Genomic DNA, 23,748 nt, shown 5'->3' with positions numbered 1-23,748 from the left:
CAGTTAACCTGGTACAACAAGAAATAATTAGTCATCAACATAAACTGAACAAAGGGATACAAAAAATGAGGTCTAAACAACAAGAATCAACATGGGTGAGGAATCATATATTCGACAGTACATAAACTAAAGATTTTGGTATGGATCAACCAGAGCACTCATACATAATATACCAACAAGGAGCAATAAAACAGAACATATCACCACCGCTGCATCATTGTAATAATAAGCAATTTGTTCATCTCACTTACCTTCTCAAATGGCATATACAAAAATAGATCTCCTCAATATCTGTTGAAATTTTCAGATCTACGTATTGCTTCAAAAGCTCAGATAGCCAACTAACAGCATCATCAAATTCGTGGGTCGCCACCTCTGTTGGTAGAGTTAACCTAGAGATCATATGCTGCAGTAGAGAAGACAAACCATCCCCACAGACAAGGCGATACATCTCCGCAAAATTGTTCAATATGCTGCAAGGGCTGATTCTGAACTTCTCAACCCACTTTGGAGGACTTCCAATCCAAAGGTCACTCAAATCAGAAGCTCCAAATTCATTCTGTTCATCAACCACATTACTGAAAGCACCTTGAACAAATTCTTGTTCTCTGTGCAGTGGAAGGAGCTCAATTATGTCTTTTCTCAACTCATCCGGAAGTTGTTGCAACACTGAGCAATCTACTTGACTCAGAGATGAGGGCATTACATTTCCAGAGGAAAATGAAGCAGACACAGCAACAGCAGCAGGTGCTTCCTCGCGACATTGCATTTCCTTAAAAAACATGAAAAACCACATTTAATAAGCAGATAAAAAGAAAGGACTATGCTTGCACCCAAATAATCCACCTGAAGTGAAATAAATGGAAAAATATAGTATACAAGATACTCCTTTTAAAACAATTGTCCCAAATCACAGTAAGACCGTAGAGTGCACCAATACCTCAGTGGCAGCAGCAACTGTATCAGGTTCTACACTATGGGCCAGAAGAAGTTCTGTTCCCTCAACTGCTGCAGTTAAATCTACATGAAGCATTTACATAGTGAAATAATAACATTGACAAGAACAAGAAGCAATTACAAAAAAGATCACCTTCACCACTTCTGGGCGGTACAGCGTAGGTGGTATCGACGGTCTTGCTTTTATGTTTGGAAATGAAACCTAATAACCTCCCGCCATACATGTCATTAATTTCTGAAACCACTTCTGGAGGAAGAGATTCAATAACAGCGACATCCAGATCTTGAAGAGGAGGGAGGTTTGCAGTCTGGGAAACACCAATTACAGATCTGGACAAACCAGCACCTACTTCAACAGAAGATCCTGTAATATCTGAGCACGGTTGACCGGAAGCTTCATCATCTCTCATCTCCCCGGTACCTAAAATAAAGTGAACAGCCAATACTTGGAATGTAAGCAATACATGGAGCAGATGTACTACCTATATGCAAAATCATGTAAAATCTACGAGCAAGCATCTAGTACACTTCTTAGTTGACTCGGAACAATGGTTCAACTTATCGGCTTCCATAGGCGCAATGCATTCAAACCATAGAACCAGGAATATGACATCTTCAGACCCCTTCTAATTATAAATGCAGCACTTATCAAAAGCAACAAAACCTCAATCATGTTCCTGAAATCTCTGGCAAACCACATGAGGCCGGTGCATATAGGATATTAGGGGGAAGAAACTATAATAAACTTTGCATGGAGTTGATAGCTGGAAAAGAGAAATTCCCCAACAAAAGAAGATACGGTGATCATTTTTCACAGCAATCTTGCTATGTGAAGTTCCATATTACACCATATAAAGATCAAACTAAAAGAAGAAAGCAAAGGAAAAATAGATCCACAAGCTTAATAATATGCTCATTGGAAGTACTATTCGCAAATTCAAAATTCTGCTCTGGGGCTATTAAAACCTGAAAGTGTTTTCTCGCCAGCTGCATCACCATGGTTGGGGGGATCATTAACTTGGTTTTGGTCTCTGGTCTTTGTCGAAGCGAGCCAAGGAAGGATGGTGTTTCTTTTGTGAACTTCAAGGCCGAATTAAGGAATTAATTAGTAAATGCAACAAGAAGCAACCAAAATGTTTGAAAAACAGTAGATATCTAGTTTATAACTCGAGACCTGGTTTGCTATCTTCAGCACCTTCAAGTTTCGAGACCTGCAAGCCCATACCTCGAATATCTTTCACATCTGATCATAAGAATTCACCAATTTCAGTACACTCCAACATAAAAGAGATGAGATATGATATCATCTAGTGGTTTATTCCAACCCACTAGCTCATAAGCTGATCACACCCTTGCTACCTCATAGCATCTGTACAGACATTTCATCCACCCCTAAAAGTGCTGACATCCAACTTCAAATGGCAATCTCAAAGCATTATAATCTCACCTTATGCAAGAGAAGAACATCAAGGAGATCGAGAAAAGAAATGCAAACACACGCCCAATCAAGATGATGATAACAACCAAAGAACAGCAACAGTAAAATTAGGAAAAGGGGAATAACAACAGCAGCAAAATTCATGGTAGTGAAAAGAGAACTGAAATAACAGAACCATCGATAATGTCCAAATACACATAACCGGAAAACATATAATATAATATGCATAAGAGCACATCAACAAAGCACAAGCACAGTATGCACCTTCACACCTGACATGCTGATTCCCACTAAAAACTACATCCGAAGTACCATGTTAACAGAGCATCAACTACCCCCCCCCCCCCAAAAAAAAAAAAAAAAAAAATGTTGACAGAGCATCCAGGCAGAGTGAGCATCATAAAAATTAAATGGGGTGAAATGAGACATTTCAATAAAACAATCTTATCAAAGGAGACAAGATGTCAAATAAAAATGGAGTTCAGTGAGCAGACTCCAGCTTATTATTTCATCAAAATGGATCCAACCTCCCCCCCCCCCCCCCCCAAAAAAAAAAAAAAAAGAATGTTGACAGAGCATCCAGGCAGAGTGAGCATCATAAAAATTAAATGGGGTGAAATGAGACATTTCAATAAAACAATCTTATCAAAGGAGACAAGATGTCAAATAAAAATGGAGTTCAGTGAGCAGACTCCAGCTTATTATTTCATCAAAATGGATCCAACCTCAGACCAAATATCAGAAGATAAAATTTAATTTCAGGTATATACAGGAATCCCATAATGTTCAAGTTAATACCAATCAAAATAAGACATAAAAGAAAACATTTGATGGAAAAATAGAGTTGTAAATAGATTTGATTGACTACCTATGCGGAAATACCCAAAAAGCTGATTGGCCAACCTTTGAAGCACATCTACATGATCTGTGGCCATCGGGATCTGTTATTTAGGAAAGCTCTTATCTGTAAGACCGAGTGCACGGATTTCTCGCATGAGTCCACTATACAAGCAAAGGTGGACGGGAGTTCTATATTACCGTTATTGTATGGCTAAGATTCTCGCAGTCTCCACAGCCCATATACTTCACTGGCTCTCCAGCGTCACTTCTCTTCTTCTTTATCTAGAATAAAGATTGAGCAATTGTTTAAGCGTCTAAGATAAAAATGGATGGCCTGAATAATCCAAAAATTGTATAAGGTTCGAAATGGCAGCAGCATTATGCCCACTGCTGCATGCAAACAGATACTTAAGGTACTGAGAAAACACCTTCAGAGTAAATGACCGCCCTTGCATTCCACACCCCTGCAACCGAAGTGCAACCTCCTTGCATATATTTATCAGAAAATGCTGAGTCTGAAACCAGAAAAAACAGACGACAAAAAATCAATTTTCAGATGTAAGAAATGAATATTAATTCTAAAATGGATCACTAACATCATTTAGATTCCTGAACCTCACTCCCCAATTTACTTCAGCACCAATGGACTTGCTTTCCTGCAAAAGAAGCAGACAACATATGCACAAGGTACAATAACAAAGATGACAAAACGAAATATGATAAAGCAGGGAAATTTAGATCTGATGAAATACTTGCAGATAACATCTGAATACACGTGTTGCCAATTCTTTAACAAATAGGAAGTACGAAGTGGCACCAAAATGATTTAAGTAGACCGAGTGAATAAGACCTCACAATTCACTGAAACCTTATGAAGAGACACTTCTTGAGCAACATTTATCTACTCAATGGTTCTGTCAGATTGTGTAATGAACTGAAGTATGAAGCAGACTAATACAACTGCTAAACCATGAGGAAGGATACATGTAAAATAAAGACCTTAAAAGTCCATCCGCAGTCTGCATCAACCAGTTTGACGATGCAACAGAGAGGAATACAACTTCCTCATTACGAATGTAATCCTACACTATCACACTCATTTAGACAGGCCTAGCTAACGCTGCATGACAATTTCTGATTGAACATATTAGCCATCATATCTCATACACAGTATACCACCACCAGCAAAGGCTCCATATTCCTGATATCGACTGCAACAGGCATGCAACACGACATAGAGTTGTAGAAACATTACCTCAGCAAAAACCAAAGATCAAATATCAAGGCTACTCCATAAGACAATGAAGCTTCAACCTTTTCTTATAAACTGACTGAGAGCAAGCCAAAGCATAGTACTATTGCCCACTCACCTGAATCACTCCAACCAGTCGGTTGTCTATCCCTCTACTATAGTTCCATAGCATCTCTCCAGTTTTCATTCCAAAATCATTCTGAAGAGACTCCTGCCAATGTCAGGAAGTGGAAAATCAGGAAGACAGAAAACTTATATTTGTTCTTTGGAGTAATGATTTCTTTTCTTCACTGCATATTTGAAACATAAACTAAAAAGAAATCAATGATGGGACACATGCAGATCAATTTAGATTTTAAACGTAGCCAATAAACATGAGAAGTGGAGGTAATGGGATGTAAGAACAATGGAAGTCTGAAATAAACAACACATTTCACTATTGCATGAGCAAATGCTGCATGAGTCACTTACAATCTCAAAGGAAAATTTATACAACAAATTTTGAAGGAACTAATAAAAACATAGTCATGTTTATCTATATTCTGCTAGCCTGCTCGGGGAGTGAATAACTACTATAGCTTAGTTCCATAGCATCTTCCAATTTCACCTGCTTGGGGAGTGTAACTACTATAGTTGCATAGCATCTTCCAATTTCCATTTCAAAATCCTTCCGAAGAAACCCTGGCCAACGTAAGGAAGTGGCAAATTTATTTATTTTTTGGTAGGTAATGATTTCTTTTCTTCATCATATATTTGAAACAGAAACTAAAAAACAGTCAATGATGGGACACATACAGATCAATTCAGATCTTAAAAGTAGCAAATAGAATGTAAGAACAATGGAACAAAGAACACATTCTATTGCATGACCAAATACTTCCTGAGTCACTTACAATCTCACAGGAATATTCATACAAGCAAATTTTGAAGGAAACTTATAAACATAATCATGTTCAAATTATATCCCATTAGCCTGTTTGGGAGCAAATGATTCCATGCTGAGAAAAACGATAAGACATTTCTCCATCTGGGACAATACACAGTGCAAAGCCAAGACATTGTATGTGTCCACCCCAGGGAAAACAAAAAATGCGACTAACTATGATGACCTGAATTCAAGTATATTTGTCTTCAACAATCATGATACTTTGAAAAGAAAACCTGCTTGCAAAGCCTTCACAATTTAGAAGCATAAACTCACTAAGTCAGCTAAAACTTGTTCTACGCTCTGGACTACTATTTAGTAATCCGTTATCTTCTTAAATGCATATGACATATTTCTTAAGAATGTAAAGTATCTTTAATAATTAAATATGTACAGATCTAAAATATGTAATATGTTCCATGCACACATGTATAAATACAGGCAGCACTGGAATCTGTACTACATATAGTTGGGCATGTTTTTATCTTTTTTGTTTCACCTACTAATTTCCACATTTGTTCCCACTATTCCACGTAATAAAACTACCTTTTTAAATAATTATTTATTTTAGCTAATTTTATTTTTTTCTCTCTCTTTTCCATCATATTTTCTCTTTCAAAATTATTTATTCCTATGTCAATGCCTTTCATATTATTATTTTCTCAATTCTCATAGATCTTGTTTTCTCTATCTATTTCAAATACTATATCCATTCTTCTTCATTTATGGAAAGTTAATACGTACAGCAAAAAGTAGTGAACACATTCATTTCAAATATTTTTGGACACACATTGAGTGTGCCACGTACAGCTAGTTCTAGAACTATGACAATCAACAAGATTATGGTCAATTTCCACTAGAAAGTAGTGAACTAAGGGGGGGTTTGAATCAGAGTACATGTAGGAAATTTTATATTTGTCACTCCCAGTCTTCAGCATTATAGTAATAACTTTGCTATCTGAAATGTATATGATATATAGCTTTGGAATATAAATTATACTCAATATTTCAATATTAAACAAGTAAATGAGATTATATTTTATTTCGAGTAGGTACGATCACAATTCAATTGTTTCTGAGCATCTGGGTTAGCTGTCAACAACTAAAAATAGTAGTACTTAGTGAACTGAGGGTGCCTTTGAGTCAGAGTATAAACTAGAACAAAAACTAAACAGATATACAAATCATCAGCGACATGTTGGGTTACAACATATAAATACTAATCAAAGCAATATTTACCAAACCAATAACCACAGTGCAAATCCGTGGTACAACTCTTACATGTATGTATGCGCAGGTGTATAACTATATATCCAGCCTTCTAGGGTTTCCTGCAAGCAATATCCAACTTGCTATAACTTTTTGAGATTTGACCAGGAAATTGACAAGAATTCTGCATTATTGAGGGTGAAATAGAATGCAACGGTATTCTTATGGGCAATGTACTAAGCCACAGATATTGGACAGGAGGAATATGAAAAATCCATTGTCTAAAATTTCCACCAAAGTTATCCTTGCCAGAAGTTTGTATCTTAGATCAAGCAAAACCCTGCCATCCACATGAGCAAGTGAGAGGGACAGCAAGCCGCAAATATTTTTTTCATGTAAATCGAGTGCCAGTTAACTTCCTAAAAGGAACCTTATATTGATTTGGAGTCATCATATCCATATCAATGAACGTGCAGAAGTAACCTAAGATCTGTCGCTCAGAAGGACAAGGCAGTAAATATTTTAATAGAGTCAAAGAATAACTAGGTATAAATTTACTCTGAAAAAATAATAATTCTGTGAGAAAGAGATGTAACAAACAATACGACAGCATCAAACCAAGACAAAGTATGATAAAAGATCACCTTGCTGATCAAACGCAACTGGCCACAAGTTTTAATTTGCCTTTTCTTCAATTTTGCTTCCAGAACATGCCCAATACCTGGAAGTGCCTTAACGGGAAGTGCACACAAATAATCATCAATCTGAAATATCAACAACATTGGGTCGTCAGCAAGTTATCCAAAATCGAAGTGAACATTAAATTACAAATTCCTGGAAGTTTCATAAATTGATTGCAACTTTAGAACCTTTTCTGAGCAAATACTATTTCAAATATTGCACAGAGAACTTCATCATTTAGTAACATATTCCGAAACAATAAAATGAAATATATACCTTTTCAGGAGGTATGTAACACTGGCCATCTGGTTTTGCAGTTTTGGTAGCAAGGCGGGCCATAAGCATATTTACTGCAATTCCTGCACTTGCAGTGCATCCTGTAGTGTCTAAAATCTCCTTTCTGATTATTGAGGCTAAAAGCTGAGGGTCCCCCACTTCTGATTCTGAGACATCCAAAAATGCTTCATCACAGCTGACAGCCTGCAAGGAGAATTATCATTTTAAAAACCACGAGAGTTAGCAAACCACAGCTCTTCATTTCCAAGGCCAGACCTGCACTTTGTTGCAATGCTTGTGCAAAATGTCATAAAATTGATCTGCCACCTGCAAATGGAGAAATCATAGTGCACCAAGTGCCCACATGAACAATGATACGACATAACGGAATTATTAACAATTAAAAACTCAAATTAGCAAAAACTGAAGAGATACCTTCTCATAAGCCTCAAAATCATATGGGACTATTACAAGCTGAGGGCACAGAATCTTGGCATCTTTGACGAACATTCCTGCCTTCACTCCTGGGAGCAGACAAGGTATCAACTAAAGCGCGTATGGAAATAACTAAAATTTAATTAAGGAGATGAGGCCAACCATGATCTCGAGCAGGATAATTGGCAGATGAAATTTCGGCAGTACCACGGGGATTATCTGAGTGACAAACGGCAACAGGTTTGTCCAGTAACTCAGTACGGTTCCTGATGACCACGGAAACAAAGAAGGAATCCTGGAAACATTTGAAAATTTAACATTTTCTTGGCAATCAATTGATAAGAATTAAGAATATTAATAACTAGGTCAACCAACTGAGATAAAATTACTATTTAACTTAATATAAAATAATGAAGCGGATCAGAGGAGAAATAGAACAACTAGATTCATCGAGGCAAGAACATGGAGTTACCAACAAACCACAATAGTTGCAAGCACAGACTTACCATGTCTATGTGTATTATGGCAGTCTTCTCATTCACTGCAGCACTACTGACACTAGAACTTTTGTAACCAAACCCATTAGACGAGCTGGGAAAGCGCTTACGGTAACGGTTTCTCCAAGTACCAATAAAATGCAGCCTAGAACTCTGAAATGGATCAAAGATAGTTAGGACGCTATGGATGCCCCATCCAGAGGCCAATATCATTTGGCTACTGTGAATGTTGCATAAAAAGACTAGATCATTACAAGACAGCAAGAACTGTTATCTGAATTAGAAAATTATGTCTCAACAGATAAAACAAAATTAAAGTTCATTCTGAACCAGTGTCAGCAAACAAGATCATGACTTTCAAATTTAAAATAGACATCCAATGGCAACATGTGATACTGCCTCCCTACTACTTTGGAGATGAGATATGCATGCTTGTCCGAACTCACCTATTAAGTAGATAGGAAGAGGCAAAACGATATACTAAATTGAAACATATATTATATAGAAAGGGCATTAGTCCATTAACAAATTGAACGATGAGTCTCATTGTAACATATAACCATGAGAATCAGGTTAGTACCTAGTCCACCCCTCTGGGAACCACAAGTTAGCAGGCAGAACATACCATTCAACACTTTCGAATCAATCAAACAATGGTAGCTATTCTTCAAAAACAATGAAAAGAAAGCGCACTCAACATAAATTATGGAGGGGGTGGGGGGGAATAAACATATCTGGAGAAGCAAACAAGGACTTAAAATCTAAAAGAGAAGAAAATGCTATCCCATTAAGCTCCTATATCATACATGGAAAGAAAAGCTCAACTATTGTTCATTTTCGGGCAATAGTCAAGTGGGCAAGAAATAGTGAAACCTGCTTCTTGTTGTCTTCAGATTATATGAGCATCTTCAAAAGCTTACATATATAAGATCTTCAATTTTGTATGAACCAAAGAACAAAAAACAACAGCTCACAAACTATTACCAAGAATTTCAGAGTATTTACCTTAAAATAATTTTCTACAAAATTGGGATCCGCAAGAGTTGAGTGGTGCTTTTTGGGAGGACAACTGATTCTTGAGCTCGAAGCTTCACTGGGATTATGATTATCCAGAGTATTATTGCCAAGTGAAACTGAAGACTGACATGTATCATAACTTTGCTTAAGATCTGGATCCTTCCCATCCGAAGATAAAGAATCTCTCAATTCAATCCCTTTTGATTCACATGAACTTTCCACACAGCATGCTGCCTCTTCAAACATCACTTTATCAATGTTCCGCTGCAAAGGATCATTAAATTCTACACTGCATCTATCTGCTTGGTCTAAAGATGCATAATCCTCAGATAAACTTGAATCCACCTTGACCATTGATTGATCATTATTTTCAGAATGTACTTGACCACCAACAATTGGATTTGCAATTTCAGATGCTACACCAATTTTTGGAGTAAAGAACGTGGATAGTTTTGGTTGGTTGTCATTTTCAGTTGCAAGTTGATCAAGCTGATACGGAATCCCTGGCAAAACAGAAGGATCAAAGTCCCACAATGGGTTACATAATATTTATTGCGAAACACAAACTTCTCCCTAAAGTTACAATGCATTCAATTGACGTAACTCATAAGAAAAGGTGAACTAAATAGAACCTTACGACATAAGAGTCATAAAGAACATTATCCATATCATGGATCTCTTGGATCGAGAATGACCACTTTGAATGAAACTGTTAGTGTACTAGGCAAATTGTCCAATAGGTGCATTTGCGACCATGGCATCATAATCAAAAGAAACAAAGAAAAAGAAAATTAAATGAATTCCTACTATGCTCTATAATGTTACATTTCATTTTTTTATACACTACAATGAAAGGACAAAATGGAAGGACAAGTATACAATTAATAAAAAGAACCATATTCATAGGAGACACTACAATCCACTTAAGACAGTGATAAGTGTACAAATGCTAAAACATCGATACTTCTAAAATGAAATATTTATTTTAAAATTGTAGCTCAAAAAGTGTCATGTCAGATTAAGAAATTTAATCTTCTGACAACTTACTTGGTGCTGGTAACACTTTTAGAAGTCATCCAATGTTTTCATCAAGAAAATAGGCACCAGTACTGCATTGATCTAAAACTTCCTTTTACATAGTGACTACAGAGATGAATAAGAAATGCACTATTAAACAAACCAAAAGAACCAAAATGCCTCCTAAAGCGCTTACAACTAAGAAGTTTATTGGCAGCAACAGAATCCAGCACCCATGCGGGTTTAACCACTGGAAGCCCACCACTGAATGCCCTATATCAAGGACAAATAATGTTCAGTATGCAAAATGAAAACTATTTTGACAAGATAACTCTTCAAAATGGTAGAAACGAACCTCAAATTCTTGATTTTACTATCAGGGAGATTACTGCATATTATATGTGTCACATGATGCCTTGAAAAATAATTTTCAAATCGTCCCCCATGCTTCAACATGTATCCTCGAAGCTCCTGGAAAAGATTGCATCCAAAAACACAGAAACATAACAATGTCTCTTAAAAGGAAAGCAGCTATAGAAGCAGAAAAAATTGAAAAAAGTATATATCATATACTTAAGATATCATACATTGACTGATTGTTTCATTCCAGACAAGAAAATTATAACACGCTGGAAATTAGGTAGAAAGGTCAACTCATCTTCGAAGTGAGAATTAAAGGCCATTAGAGCATCAGAATTCAGAATAAACCTGACTTGAAGGAACGGTATATCCATCAACAAAAATGGAAACCCCGCAAAATATAGAATTCCCAGAACTGGACCCACTGTGCGAAGAGCTTGAAGCAGCCGCATCAAACTGTTCGTGTAGTTTCTGATTCTTCACAACCATGTAACTAAAGCAAGTAGGCAGAACCATCAAAAATAGAGGAAAAAGTTAATTTTGATAATAACGAACCACCAACAGGAGCGAAAACTGGTTGAACCTTTGACAACAACAAATACCTAAATGCATCAAATTCAAGAGAAAAGCAACCAATAGATAAATAAATAAATATATATTCCAAGATAATATTTCAGAATCCTCTGATTCTTGAATTTCATCCTCTCACTGATACTTTCACTCACCTCATATCACATACATCACAACAGAAGTGCAACGCCAGAGAATTATACATATATTCAAGAAAGCAAACGTATATCTACTACAGATGTAACAAGAGAAAATCAGACACCTGCCAAAATCAGAGAATGGCGAGTTGCGGAAGGCGGAGCGAGAGGAAGAACGTGAATTTGAGCCCCAAGCCATGCCTTGGGGTTTCTGAGCTGTCTTCTTCTTCTTATTCGAGTTTCTACCATCACTGCTGTAATTGCTAGAAGAAGAAGGGTTTGAGGATATCGACTTGGAACTCCTTTTCGATTTCGAATCCGAATTGAAACTCATCTCTCTAGAGAAAATACTTGATTCCTTGAAGAAATCAGAATGAGAATTCAGTAGAATTATGATCGGTAGATTAAATTGTGCGAGAAACGTGCACAGGAATAATTTGAACGAAGCGCCAAAAGGACGCTCCTCCGGCTTGACCAGTCTGCGATATTTGATTCCGGTTCCCGTGCCTAAACTTCTCTCCGTTGGTAATTTTTCGACTAAAGTCGCTATTACTTTATTATATAACCGCCTTGGAGTAATGACGACTCTAGGTCAAATTGGCCTAGTAGAGCTTGCCAACTACTGTACAGTTTAGTGAGATAAAATTTACATCTCACTTTTCCAGGTAAAATTCATAAAACTCTACTGTGCTTTTAATGAAAATGCGAAAAATTCTGATATGGAAATGGTCTAAAATCTCATTTGTATTAAAACAAATTGCAAAAAGATACATTTTTTTCACTACATTTAAAAATAATTACACCGTCCTCTCTTAAAATGTGACGAAGTTATACGTATGCAATTATAAGTCAATTTCTTGCTATTTGAAAATTTATATTTAATATTTTTGTATTTGTTTTTTTAATAAAAAGTTTTATTATTATTAAAATTTATTGAATTTACTAATATTAATAAAAAATTAAGTAAAAGTATATTTTTACTCTTTATTGACTTATTACTAACTTATTATCAACTAAATAAATATTTTCTTATCAAATTACATATATACATATTCACAGTGCTAACGCATGTGAAGTTCACCCTTATAAGAGTATTTTTGCTAGAAAATATTTGTTGGATCGAGTAATAAGTTAATTAAAAATAAATATAAATATTCGTTCAGAGAAATATATTTGCTAGACAATTAATTAATAATTCAAAATAATAAAGGTATTATTTATTAATATTTGATTAATAAACTATTATCTATTAAAGATATAATTTACTTTACAAATATATATTAAACAAAAAATAAATTCTTTTGGTAATATAAAATCATCTATACAAATCAAATAAATTTATTACAATGAATTTAAAATTCTTAACATAAAATCACAAAAAACAATCCAAGTATGATTACATTGTGCTTGAATTATGCATTTAAAAATACGTATTTTAGTTTAATGACAAATCATATAAATATGTTTGAATAATTTTATATTAAAAAGAGTAAGTCTTTGCCGATCATTCTAAACCGGATTATATTGATAAATTTAAAATTCTTTTTTCATATCCAAATCATTTAAACTTTGCCAAAAAGTTCAGTGAAATTATACATATATTCCCATTCTTGTTGTACCCCAAACCACTTCCTCCTCTCCTTCCTTGCACACAAAATTTAAATGGGGCCAAAATACCAAAAACACTAAACAACTAACTCCTTTTTTCTCCTACTTACATCTAATATTTACCACTATTTTTTTTTTTCTTTTCTTTTCAACATTACAGCCCCTGCAACTTTCTTTCAGCACACTGCAAAATTGGAGTAAATTTTAAGAACTAGAAGAGATGGGCCGATCAGTTTAAGGAAACACTGTCGACCATGGCAGCCGACGACCACAAATCAGCACCGTTAGAGTCTGCCACATGTAGGGTGAGCTCCACGGGAACCAGGCACAATCCTCGGCTCCTCAGGTCGTCTCTTTTCTGCTCGCCCTCCTTGCTCTCTCCGTCGTCCTATCAAGTCCGCGAATGATGAGTCATGTGAAAAACTATTACAAATTCACATTACATATATCTCGTATTGCACTTGATAAATACACAACATATCACTTGACAAATATTTTCTAAATTAGAGATGACGAAAATTTTGTATAAATATAATTAACTGCAGCTATCACATGACTAAGATATGAGAAGACGCCGTCTAAGTCCCTTGCTAGGTTCGGATAATACTTACGAATATTGGAGAATTATATGCAAATCCACAATATGGGAGAATTATATGCAAATCCACAAACAAGGATACGTGGAAGAAAAGAACTTACCGGCCCCTGGAGGGCCTCAGAGGAAGACGTCGAACGTTGCAAGTAAGGAGAACACAAGACCTGCACCTGATCATGCAAAAATCTGATATACCCTAATGCTTCGTGAAGCACAGATGCCGTATCCGTCTGCACCATCCACGAACCCAAGTTAAATTTCATGGGGTCCAAATTTATTTACGGAACAATAGCTTTATCCCGAAAATTATCCATGTAAGACCCAGATTGAATTTTCTATTCTAAATCCTATTGTGTCATTTATTCCATTCAATATCCACACATTACATGTGTAAAGATTGCATCGTCTGTTTTATTTAAGGCATTAGTATGTATGTATTAAATTAAATAAAATATGCAACAGAATATAAAATAAAGGGTATTCAACCTAGCGAAACGCAAGACAACCACATCCCAGTATCTACGAATAATGATTTTGGAGCTTAAATTTTGTGATTTTATTGTATTCTAAAATTCAAAATTTAGAAGATTTTAAAATTCCGATTTTATAATTTTAATATTCATTTTGGAGCTTGTATGATATTAGAATTTTATTGTTAGGTCTTAATTAATTTATTAAAATTAAGCAAAAAATAACTTAGAAACTCTTTTTTTTTTTTTCAAATGAATTTATGAGCATTTAATATTTTATTTCAAAAAATTATTAAATATTCCATGATGCTTTATAAATTCTAAAATATATGGTAAAAATTATAAGCAGAACAAAATTTTCAGACATAGTTGTTAAGGGAAATTTGGCAATTCAATTTTTTACCCCAAAACTCATCATAACATATAATCAAAAACCCATTTTACAATTTTTTTCAGTACATCAAATTATCGATTATGATACATAAGCAAAAAGCCCTTAACTGCTTAAGTGAAATGAAAAGTGGGAAAATTCTAACACAGTCGTGTTTGGTCGAATCTAAATAACTTAAATTATATAGTAAATGCAATATACTTGTAGTATAATGAATGTACAAGAAAATTGAACAATCAAATGACAAGCATATTACATTTGTTCTATAATTGATTTAATTCGACCACACATGATTTAGACGAGAACTTTCATTTCCACTTTCAGGGAAGGGTAAAAGAGTAAAATCCAAATTTTATTACCTTGCCAAAGGGGGAAACAAGCTGCTGCAACGCTGTGATTCTTTCCCCGAGCTTCTCTTTCTTCACAACCTAAATACAATTAATTATCAAAAATCCCTTTAAAATACAATTAATTACCAAAAATCACTTAGAATATTATTATTAACAAAAATCAAAACAAGGATCGTCGAAAATCAAACATGCAAATTCACCTTTGCATGGCCGCCCACGGTAAAACTATTTGACTTTGACTTTTTACTGTTCCTCTGGCTTCCCGCCGGAGCTCCCGCACAGCCATCCGGGTTCTGAATACCCGACCCGTTTCTCTTTCTCTGCACCATAAAGAAGAAAAAATAATATATTAGCAAATAAACACTTGAACAAGCGAAATTAAAAAAAAAAAAATGATTCTGATTATTACTGACAGTGGAGTTATGCAGAGAGTTCCTAATCTTGGTGGTGTTGGTTGAAGAAACTGAGGAAGGATCCGAGCATGAAGCGGGTCCGGATCTCTGACCCGTTTTCCTGGCATTTTCCCCCACCACCTTGGCATTACTTTGCTTAGCATAATCACCAAAACACAGCATTTTCGGAGTGTGGATGTTGCTATTATTACTATTACTATCGTCAGAGGGAAATGAGGAGGTGAAACCGAAACACCCATCCGGGTCATCAAGACCCGAAATGTCATCGCTGAAAAGAAGCTGCGAGTAGCACCCGGGAGCCATCGGGTCGTCCTCGAACCCGGCGCCATTACCCGCCATTGTTGGGTCCGGATAGTGAAAAGGGAAGAGGAAAAGAATTATGGGAGTAAACGACGGAACCTTCTTCTTATTCGGATTTTGGAGCGTTAAAAAAGGAAAAGACAAAGGCTATAAGCAGCTAATCTAAGGCTAAGCTATTCTATTTATGTGTTGTGTTTTTCAACTGCTGCTGCATGGCCTCTCTCTGTCTCTCTCTTCAAGCCCAGTTCTCTTTCTCTCTCTATATGTATATGTATATATATTTATGAAACTGTGGTTTCTCTCTCTCTATCTTCACACACCGACACAGTGTCTTTCTCTCTCTCTCTATATATATGTTTATGTATATAGATATGAAAGTGTGGATTTTCTCAATCAGTTACTGCATTTCAAGAAGAAGAAGAGACGACAGAGAGACAGAATTATAGAGAGAGAAAGAGAGAGAGAGAAGGCTTTGGTATTGTCGTCGTCTCTCGGTCAAAGTTTCAAAGCCACCCGAGAAAACCGTGCTTTATTTGTCCAAAGCAAGCAAAATGGCGGACCGTACCCGATAACCCGACTTGGAGACCCGGTTGGGGTGGAGGGCGTGGCAGAAGCTGTGGCCGGATCCAGTGAATGTGGCCCATTCGTCCTGCATGCATGCCATGACTCATCAACGCCCATATATGTGTTGCTGCTGCTTCATTCTTACATGACATTACATGCTCTCTTCTCCATCTCTTAGTTCAACCATATTCAATTTCATTAATTTGGTACAAAATCGTACAGAAAATAGTATAAATAATAATAGTTTTTAAATGTTTTATGTTGTTGTTATTAAATGTATTAAATTGAATAGATTCAAATAATTGTTTTAAATGAAATTCATTTAGGTCGAAAATCGCAATAACCTTAAAGATAGACCAATTCGAATAAGTGTTTGGCCTGAGATGCAAGTTAGTTTTGTTTGAAAATCTCCATCTATGACCTTCTGATACTTAAATTAGTCGAGTGTAAGATTGAGGGGAAAAAAATTAATATTTTCTTAATAAATAACGTACTTTAGCCTCCCAAAATAGCACATAAATATTTATAAGATAAAAAAATCAGTACTTGCAGGGGTTCTCATATCGTGATTTTAGTCTTTTAGGTGTTGGGTGACCTGTGATGTTGATTTCGGTGATCAAATCAGGTCAAATTGGTACAGCCTAAACGGGGTAAAAGTACGCAGAACTCAATCCTATTCGAGCATTTTAAATCTTATATTTTAGACTTGAAAATAAAGGTTGTGTCTTGTTTCATTTTTTGGTTTTCATATTTATTTTCATGTGAAAATAGAATAAAAATATGTTTGAATGGACTATTGAATACTTTTAACAATCTCATAATTATATTTATTTTTATCTCTTGATTATCCACTACTCCCACATTCCTTTTTCACCTTACTTCTCCATATTTATTATAATTTGTTCTTTTTATAATTTTTTTCCCGCATCATGTAACACCAAGGTTTTTTTTATATGCTCGCGCGGACCGCGTACGGTAATAACTATTTAATATAAAAAGAAAATGGCATCCGCACTCACAAACGGCGGTTAATGATATTGTCGCATCAATTTTTTTATAAAATTAAGAATGTCCTTCAACTAATAAGATATCTAACTTATATAATTTTTCAAATTTTACATTAACTGATAATTAATTTTCTTTACTTTTTTTTTTGGATATAATGTATTAATTTATATATTTCACTATTATTTATAAATATATAGAGAGAGAGGAATGACGTGGTATAATGAATAATAAGTATTAATTAGTGGTGGTGATGAGTAGTAATTAAATGGTAAAAAGCATTAGCAGACATCTTTGCAGCTCCATGCCCCTATGTCTATTTCTCCACCACCCCACAACCACACGCACTCCTCCTCGTCCTGCGTTCTTCTTCTCTCCAACTCCAACTTCCAATGCAATTACCATTTGACCACATTTCTAATTTTTTATTATATCTTAAGTATTTAAACAATTATTTATTTTACATAATATAATTTTAATTAATATATACCTCAAATGTATTTGTGGGTATAAGGAAAAAAATCCCTTTATAACAGTTTCATAAGGTAATTAGAGTGGACCACATTTTATTTTATTTTTTCTAATTCATCTTGATAGGATTGATGTTCGAAGTGCACGATGAGTCGGGCCGACCTAATATTAGCACGAACTATTTTGAAAAAATTCGATTCAAGATCAACCCATCATCGCTTTAGGCCTGTCCTAAATTTTTAAATGAGTCTTAATTGGATTTATTGGGTTCATTTTAAATCCAATTTCGACCCAATTGAGGTCTGGTCTAGGCCAACGTCAAACCCAAATGTGCATGTCTTTTATTTATTAAAGTTCAGATTTTTTTTTGAATAATTATTCAGATTTATGGTTGTAGCATAAAACAAATAATAAATTAAATCACAAAAATTTTGTAACTAGAAAAGTTAATAGTTAAGATTACATAATGAATTTAAATAATAATTTAACTAACAAGTTTATAATAATAAACTTAGATGACAATAAATTCAAAAAGAGTTAAAATAAACCTTGAAAAAATAGAAGAAGAAAGTATTGATAATTTAGAAGTAAAAAAATAAAATCAATAATTTATAGAGTTTCAAAAGTACATAAAAAGCTATTAAAATAGTCAGTTTAAAATAATAAAATAAAATAAAATTTATATTACCATGCATTATTAAAAAAAAAATTCAATCTAGGACCAGGTGGTTCTAGGTCACCGAATTAGGCTGGTTCCAGGTTTCAATACTTGAGACCAGCTCAATCCCAAGCAGGGTTGGGCCAAACCAACCCACTTTTTTATTTATTTAATCAAACTCTGAAATGGACTTGCCTACCCCGATCCTCGTGCATTTTCAGTTGATGGGGTCTTGAATCGATGCTCTAATTCATGTTGCATCTTCCACTCTATTTAACATATGCAATTATGTATTTTACGTATGGAAAAAATTTATACATGTATGGAAATCTATGTTAAATGACACAGAAGATACAACAAATTTGTAATCGAAAATCCAATCAAAAGTTAAGGTTAGGGGAATTTAGGTTTGAACCTACGACTTCTCCTGCAAATAATGATGTCAATTCAACCAATACATTATTGCCAGAGCAATTATCTTTATGATTAAAAAGATTTCATTAAGAGCAAACTAATAATTCATAAAAGCAAATCTACAGCGTTCAGTATTAATGATATTTCAAAATACAATCAACACTATAGTACCATTCTAATAATCTTATAACTTTGCATTCAGTTGCATTCCATAAATGATTGCCGAGGTCTAGTCGCTTTAGCTTATGCTTTAACCCAACAATCCTCCTCAAATTATCTAACTATTTAAATGAGTTTGATATAAGTTATATTTTGTCTCCAACATATTATCTGTTTATCCACTTATCAAAATATGAATAAATTTATATTTTTTTTAAATCAAGATTTTGTCTAGATGTGATGCCTACAACAATTATTTCTTCGACCAAAAAGACAAATCCGGTACTTGTTTGCATAAGCAAGTCATGCACAACTTACTCAAACTTCGACAAGCCCAAATCTTGCTAGCCCAATTGCAATTAATCATGGCAAACCAGCCTACAAACTACGATCTCGCTGATAAAGCAACACTCAAAACCAGGTTAAGTACCAGTAGGTCCATTGCCATTCACCTTAGCCGCCACGTTAGCTACATTCTATACATCTTGGACCACATCATCCCAAAAGGGTGTCAATTGGATCCAATTAGTTAATAGATGCCAAGAACTAACATTCCTAGTTTTTGGCTAACTTGATATAATCTCTTATCAATGGCATATCTCCTAAACGATATGTCAACGACTCGATTACACTCACGAAAAATAGAAATCTCAATAATTTCACGGATATGTTAACTCACACCCAACCGATTCATAGATCTTTCATAACCTATTTATATAAGTAGGGGTACAACCGTACAAGCAAGTCAACAAGGTAACTATGCTCACTTAGCAAGTCTGTACGAGTTATTTCTATTTACCACTTGTCTAACGAATTTTCACATCCCCCCCAACATTTCGGCACTCAATTTTGAAATGCATAATGTATTTCGTTCAGTTTCATATTTTTTTTACTTAAGTTCCTTATTTTATTTTATCGAATCATTTACTAATTTAAGATTAGAATGTTAACTCCTATTTTATATCTAAGTCCTCCGATAACTTTAGAATTATTTTGAAGTTCCTTTAACAAACACAGTGCTACTAAACTTTGGTGTACATCAAAATGCATTAATTGATAAAAACTATAAATAAAATTAAAACTAAAGTAAATTGATTACAAATATATTATCTTCATTATGAAAATCAACTATATGTCATTTTGTAGCTGACATAGTTTAAATATTTATTTAAAATTTTAAAATTCGATTTTAACTTTAACATTTTCCCAATTTTGAAAAGATGGATCAAATTGGAAATAATATTATATTTTTCTTAATTAAATGGGGGGAAAATGTGAACTCTTTTAACTTAAGGGGTCTACGTGTTATATGTGTATAGTTGAGAGGCCAAAGGGAAAAGGAAAAAACACCCTTGCTATTCTCTCCTGCGTAGCAGCTAATCCTCAAAACCCTTGTCAAAACCCCAAAATCAACAAACAATAACAATGGCTTGGCGAGGTTCGCTTTCTAGATCTCTCATGTCCACCGCAAGGGCTTCCGCCTTCCGCTCTTCGCCGTCACTCTCCGCGCCCAGTCGTCTCCGGCGTCCGCTGTCCGCCCCTCGCCCCCAACCCCGCCGCCTCTCCTTCTCCAACCCCAGGTCCTAAATTTTAAATCTCATGTTCCCAACTTTACTTCTCTCCACAGCAGCTAGCTTTCATAATCTTTGTTTTCGATGAATACTAAAAAATGCTGCAATTTACTCTGTCTCCATCATTGGCTCAGTGTTATAATTGGATTGTTGTTATATCGGATCAGCGTTGACAGGCTTGTAGAAATTGCATTCTCTTCATAAGAGTCATGTAAATTATGGCTGACTTATTGAGTTCTAATAATACAGGACAATGGGGGAGCTCGGATGCGCTCAGTCACTTATGCCGCTGTTGGCCGGAGCACGGCTGACTTCGCACCTGGCCGTCAACGTTCGGGCGTGCTGTGAGCTGTCGCACGGTACCTTCCGACGTACTTGTCAGGATCGCTAGTAGTTTCTTTGTGAGTCTGTTACTGTTGTTCTGAGGAAGTTTGGTGGTAAAATCTCGTAATGAAACTGAAAACTTTATGTTGTAGATATATATTCTCTAATTATTAAAATTAACTAAGTGCGGAGACCTGTGAGCTATTCTGATGAGTTCAAGGGTTAGAGGTAATTGAAATTCTTATTTGGCTTTGTCAAATTCGGTTGATGAAAAAGAGTTGAAATTATTGGGATTGATAGGGTGGAATGGAAAAGATGGGTGATGTCTGCAGCGCTACCAACGACCAAAGGCAGGATCCTGTTACTGAATTGTAGGTTGATCTTTCCACCTTTAAATTTGTGGTAGTCCGACTTTTTTTAAACTAGTAGAATTGATTTATGTGCTTTAGGAGGGATAATTGCAAATTTGGTCCTCATACAAAGCCACTTATGCAATTTCGGTCCTCAAACAATTTAAGGTTGCACTTTTGCTCCTTGCTATTATTTTGGCATATTTAATCCTTCCGTTAATAAAACCGTTGAAGTTAATGGAAGATTAATTTCAAGGGAAAAAATTAGCCATTTTGGTGGTATTTTTCAAGTTTTGGTCAAATGCACCCATTTCTGCCGCTCTTCTTCAAGCTTCAAGAGAGTAAAAAACCAAAAAAATGAATCTAAGCAATAACTTTTTTGTATAATCTCAACAAATTTTCTATTAATCTTAGCTTTAACTTTCCCTCATTTATTTTGTCTTTTTTTCTGAATTTTTCTAGTCTATGGATAAAAAATATATAATAAAAGCTTATAAAGACAATAAAATAAATACAATAAATCCAATATTTTATATGTTGCAGGTATTGCATTATACATAAAATAGGTTATTGACAATGTTTTGTTAAGATTAGATAGAAAATTTGTTGCTTAAATTAATCTTCTTAGATTTTTTGTCTCTTGAAACTTGAAGAAAAATGGGTGCATTCGACCAAAGCTTGAAAAATACCTCAAAATGGGAGGAAAAGTCATTAACATTAACGGTTTTATTAACGGAAGGACTGAAAAAAAAAACAACAATTTGAGAACCAAAACTGCATAAGTAACTTTGTTTGAGGACAGAATTGTATTTATCCTTGCTTTAGGATAAAGATAAACTTTATGCTGGGAGATCTGAACATCATAGCGGAGTAAATATTACAATTGTTCTTTTCTAAACCATGAATATCTCCAGATAACTATATCGATGGTTTGAGGTTATAAATGTTAAGACCTTTATGTGCAAATGAGAAATATAATGCGAGGTTAATCCATTATTCTTTTATCGTATGATTGTGTTTTCATACTTTGCCTTTTTCAGCAAAATATTGAAGAGATCAATGGAATAATTAAATAAGGTAGATGATGTAGCCGTTATCTTCTTTCTTCTCTGGTCAACTTAAAATATTTCCTAGAAAAAAGATTGAAGGGCGTTTTGCTTATTTGACTTGCAGACCTATTCACAGTGGCTTATACATTTTAGGACATTGGTTCCTGGAAATGAGGATGAATATGCTTGCTCTAAGATGGGAAGTCAATGTTATATGAGACTTGTTATTTAGATGGGATTTCTGTTGTTACTTTTCACATGTGTGTTTGGCTCCATTATACTGGTGCTCTGCAAACAAGTGCTCTACGTGCTAATGCCCCTTGAAGTGATCGACAGCTCATAGAGCATATCATGAGTAGATTCATTTAATGGTTGTCGAACACAGTTCCATTCCAATATGTAAAGATAAACAGTTTCAATTGTTCTTTTTGCAATTGTTATGCACCGGTTTCAGATGATAATGCTCATTGTACATGGCGGCAGGTACTTGAACATATTGTTGGATTTGGGAGAGCGGATGCTCAAAGATCTGGTTCTTGGCCACTAGGTGTATCTTGCAGGAACTTTCACATTGGAAAATTATTTTAGAAAACAAGAAATAGTAGATCAGTCAGTTTTCATGCTTTTATGGACGAGTTTGGAATTTGATAGTTTTTATGTCTAAATTTCACATTTGAAGGCAATTTCAGTATCCATGTGGTGCATGCTTGATGATTTGTGTATGGAACTTGATCTGTAATGCCTTTTCCTCTTTTATGTTCACAATTTAGCGTACTGTTGGTCTTGTCGGTCATGTTCAACATCATGTTCTTCACGTTTAACAAGGTGAACGATGGGATTTGTCCACTCACACAGCCTACAACTAAAGGTTAGTTTAAACTTCAATTTTAGGGATTTCGAAGTTGTGTTGTGTGGCGCCCCATCCGTTGCTTATAGACTTTCAGGAACACATATAGAGGTTCAGATGTATCCAGAGTCTCATTGGCATACGTGCTTCTTCAGTAGCCATTTTATGAAGCCTAATATTTCATGTTGATGTTAAATTAGTGTAGGCATATCATCTAAAGCATGTCAGTGATGCACCGTCATCTTGGATCATCACACCATCGAACTAAGTCACTCTTTAGAGCGTTTTGGGATGTTAGATGTTCCATGATGTGAAATTGTTACCTGAAGAACTGATAACAATTCCCGCAAAAAGTTAAAAATGGACAAAACATGTTTCTGGCATCTTTTATTAAAGGATACTCAATTATTGTGGTCCAAATAATGGATTTCACCATGTATATTGGATGGTAATCAAGACTGTTGTAGACATCGTCGATGTGATTGTTGTTGCACAATGTAGTGGTGAAGAAGAATGGCTTCAAATGGGCTCATTGGTAAGTTCATGGAATATCCCTTGAAATGGGGAAGGATTGTGAAATTTTAAGACCCTGGTTCAA

The 23,748-nt window shown here is 35.0% G+C and overlaps 3 protein-coding genes across 8 annotated transcripts; 1 reads left to right on the top strand and 2 right to left on the bottom strand.

Moving 5' to 3' along the window:
* On the bottom strand, positions 1,970 to 12,127 carry LOC105172692 (DNA repair protein REV1). 4 transcript variants are annotated; one of them, XM_020697529.1, is made up of 18 exons: positions 11,737 to 12,127; positions 11,253 to 11,397; positions 10,900 to 11,015; positions 10,741 to 10,817; positions 9,516 to 10,030; positions 8,520 to 8,663; positions 8,176 to 8,308; positions 8,014 to 8,102; positions 7,855 to 7,905; positions 7,579 to 7,782; positions 7,266 to 7,385; positions 4,606 to 4,698; positions 3,832 to 3,891; positions 3,664 to 3,750; positions 3,434 to 3,517; positions 3,264 to 3,359; positions 2,132 to 2,200; positions 1,970 to 2,037 (listed from the first exon to the last, which is right to left on the bottom strand). In XM_020697529.1, exons 1-16 carry the CDS (start codon positions 11,943 to 11,945, stop codon positions 3,312 to 3,314), a joined length of 2,175 nt encoding a protein of 724 aa, XP_020553188.1. In that variant the 5' UTR covers positions 11,946 to 12,127; the 3' UTR covers positions 1,970 to 2,037; positions 2,132 to 2,200; positions 3,264 to 3,311. The 4 variants fall into 4 exon arrangements, with proteins under 4 accessions (XP_020553188.1, XP_020553189.1, XP_020553190.1 ...); XM_020697530.1 differs by lacking the exons at positions 1,970 to 2,037; positions 2,132 to 2,200; positions 3,264 to 3,359; positions 3,434 to 3,517 and adding an exon at positions 6,694 to 6,743 and having other exon boundaries at positions 3,677 to 3,750; XM_020697531.1 differs by lacking the exons at positions 1,970 to 2,037; positions 2,132 to 2,200; positions 3,264 to 3,359; ... (2 more) ...; positions 3,832 to 3,891; positions 4,606 to 4,698 and adding exons at positions 4,890 to 5,168; positions 6,694 to 6,743.
* Positions 13,269 to 16,236, bottom strand: LOC105172690 (transcription factor bHLH113-like). The gene is made up of 5 exons (XM_011094227.2): positions 15,439 to 16,236; positions 15,226 to 15,345; positions 15,035 to 15,103; positions 13,919 to 14,044; positions 13,269 to 13,607 (listed from the first exon to the last, which is right to left on the bottom strand). Exons 1-5 carry the CDS (start codon positions 15,775 to 15,777, stop codon positions 13,449 to 13,451), a joined length of 813 nt encoding a protein of 270 aa, XP_011092529.1. The 5' UTR covers positions 15,778 to 16,236; the 3' UTR covers positions 13,269 to 13,448.
* On the top strand, positions 20,348 to 23,030 carry LOC110012675. Of its 3 annotated transcripts, none has more exons than XM_020697103.1 (3): positions 20,348 to 20,589; positions 20,830 to 20,939; positions 22,428 to 22,780. In XM_020697103.1, the coding sequence occupies exons 1-3, from the start codon at positions 20,435 to 20,437 to the stop codon at positions 22,454 to 22,456; spliced, it is 294 nt and encodes a 97-aa protein (XP_020552762.1). In that variant the 5' UTR covers positions 20,348 to 20,434; the 3' UTR covers positions 22,457 to 22,780. The 3 variants fall into 3 exon arrangements, with proteins under 3 accessions (XP_020552762.1, XP_020552764.1, XP_020552763.1); XM_020697105.1 differs by lacking the exon at positions 22,428 to 22,780 and adding an exon at positions 22,787 to 23,030 and having other exon boundaries at positions 20,350 to 20,589; XM_020697104.1 differs by lacking the exon at positions 22,428 to 22,780 and adding an exon at positions 21,205 to 21,279 and having other exon boundaries at positions 20,350 to 20,589.

The sequence above is a fragment of the Sesamum indicum genome, linkage group LG10 (genome assembly GCF_000512975.1).
Source record: "Sesamum indicum cultivar Zhongzhi No. 13 linkage group LG10, S_indicum_v1.0, whole genome shotgun sequence".
NCBI classification, from domain to species: Eukaryota; Viridiplantae; Streptophyta; class Magnoliopsida; order Lamiales; family Pedaliaceae; genus Sesamum; species Sesamum indicum.
The sequence above is the reverse complement of the archived record's forward strand: the minus strand, read 5'-3'. Positions and strand labels throughout refer to the sequence as shown.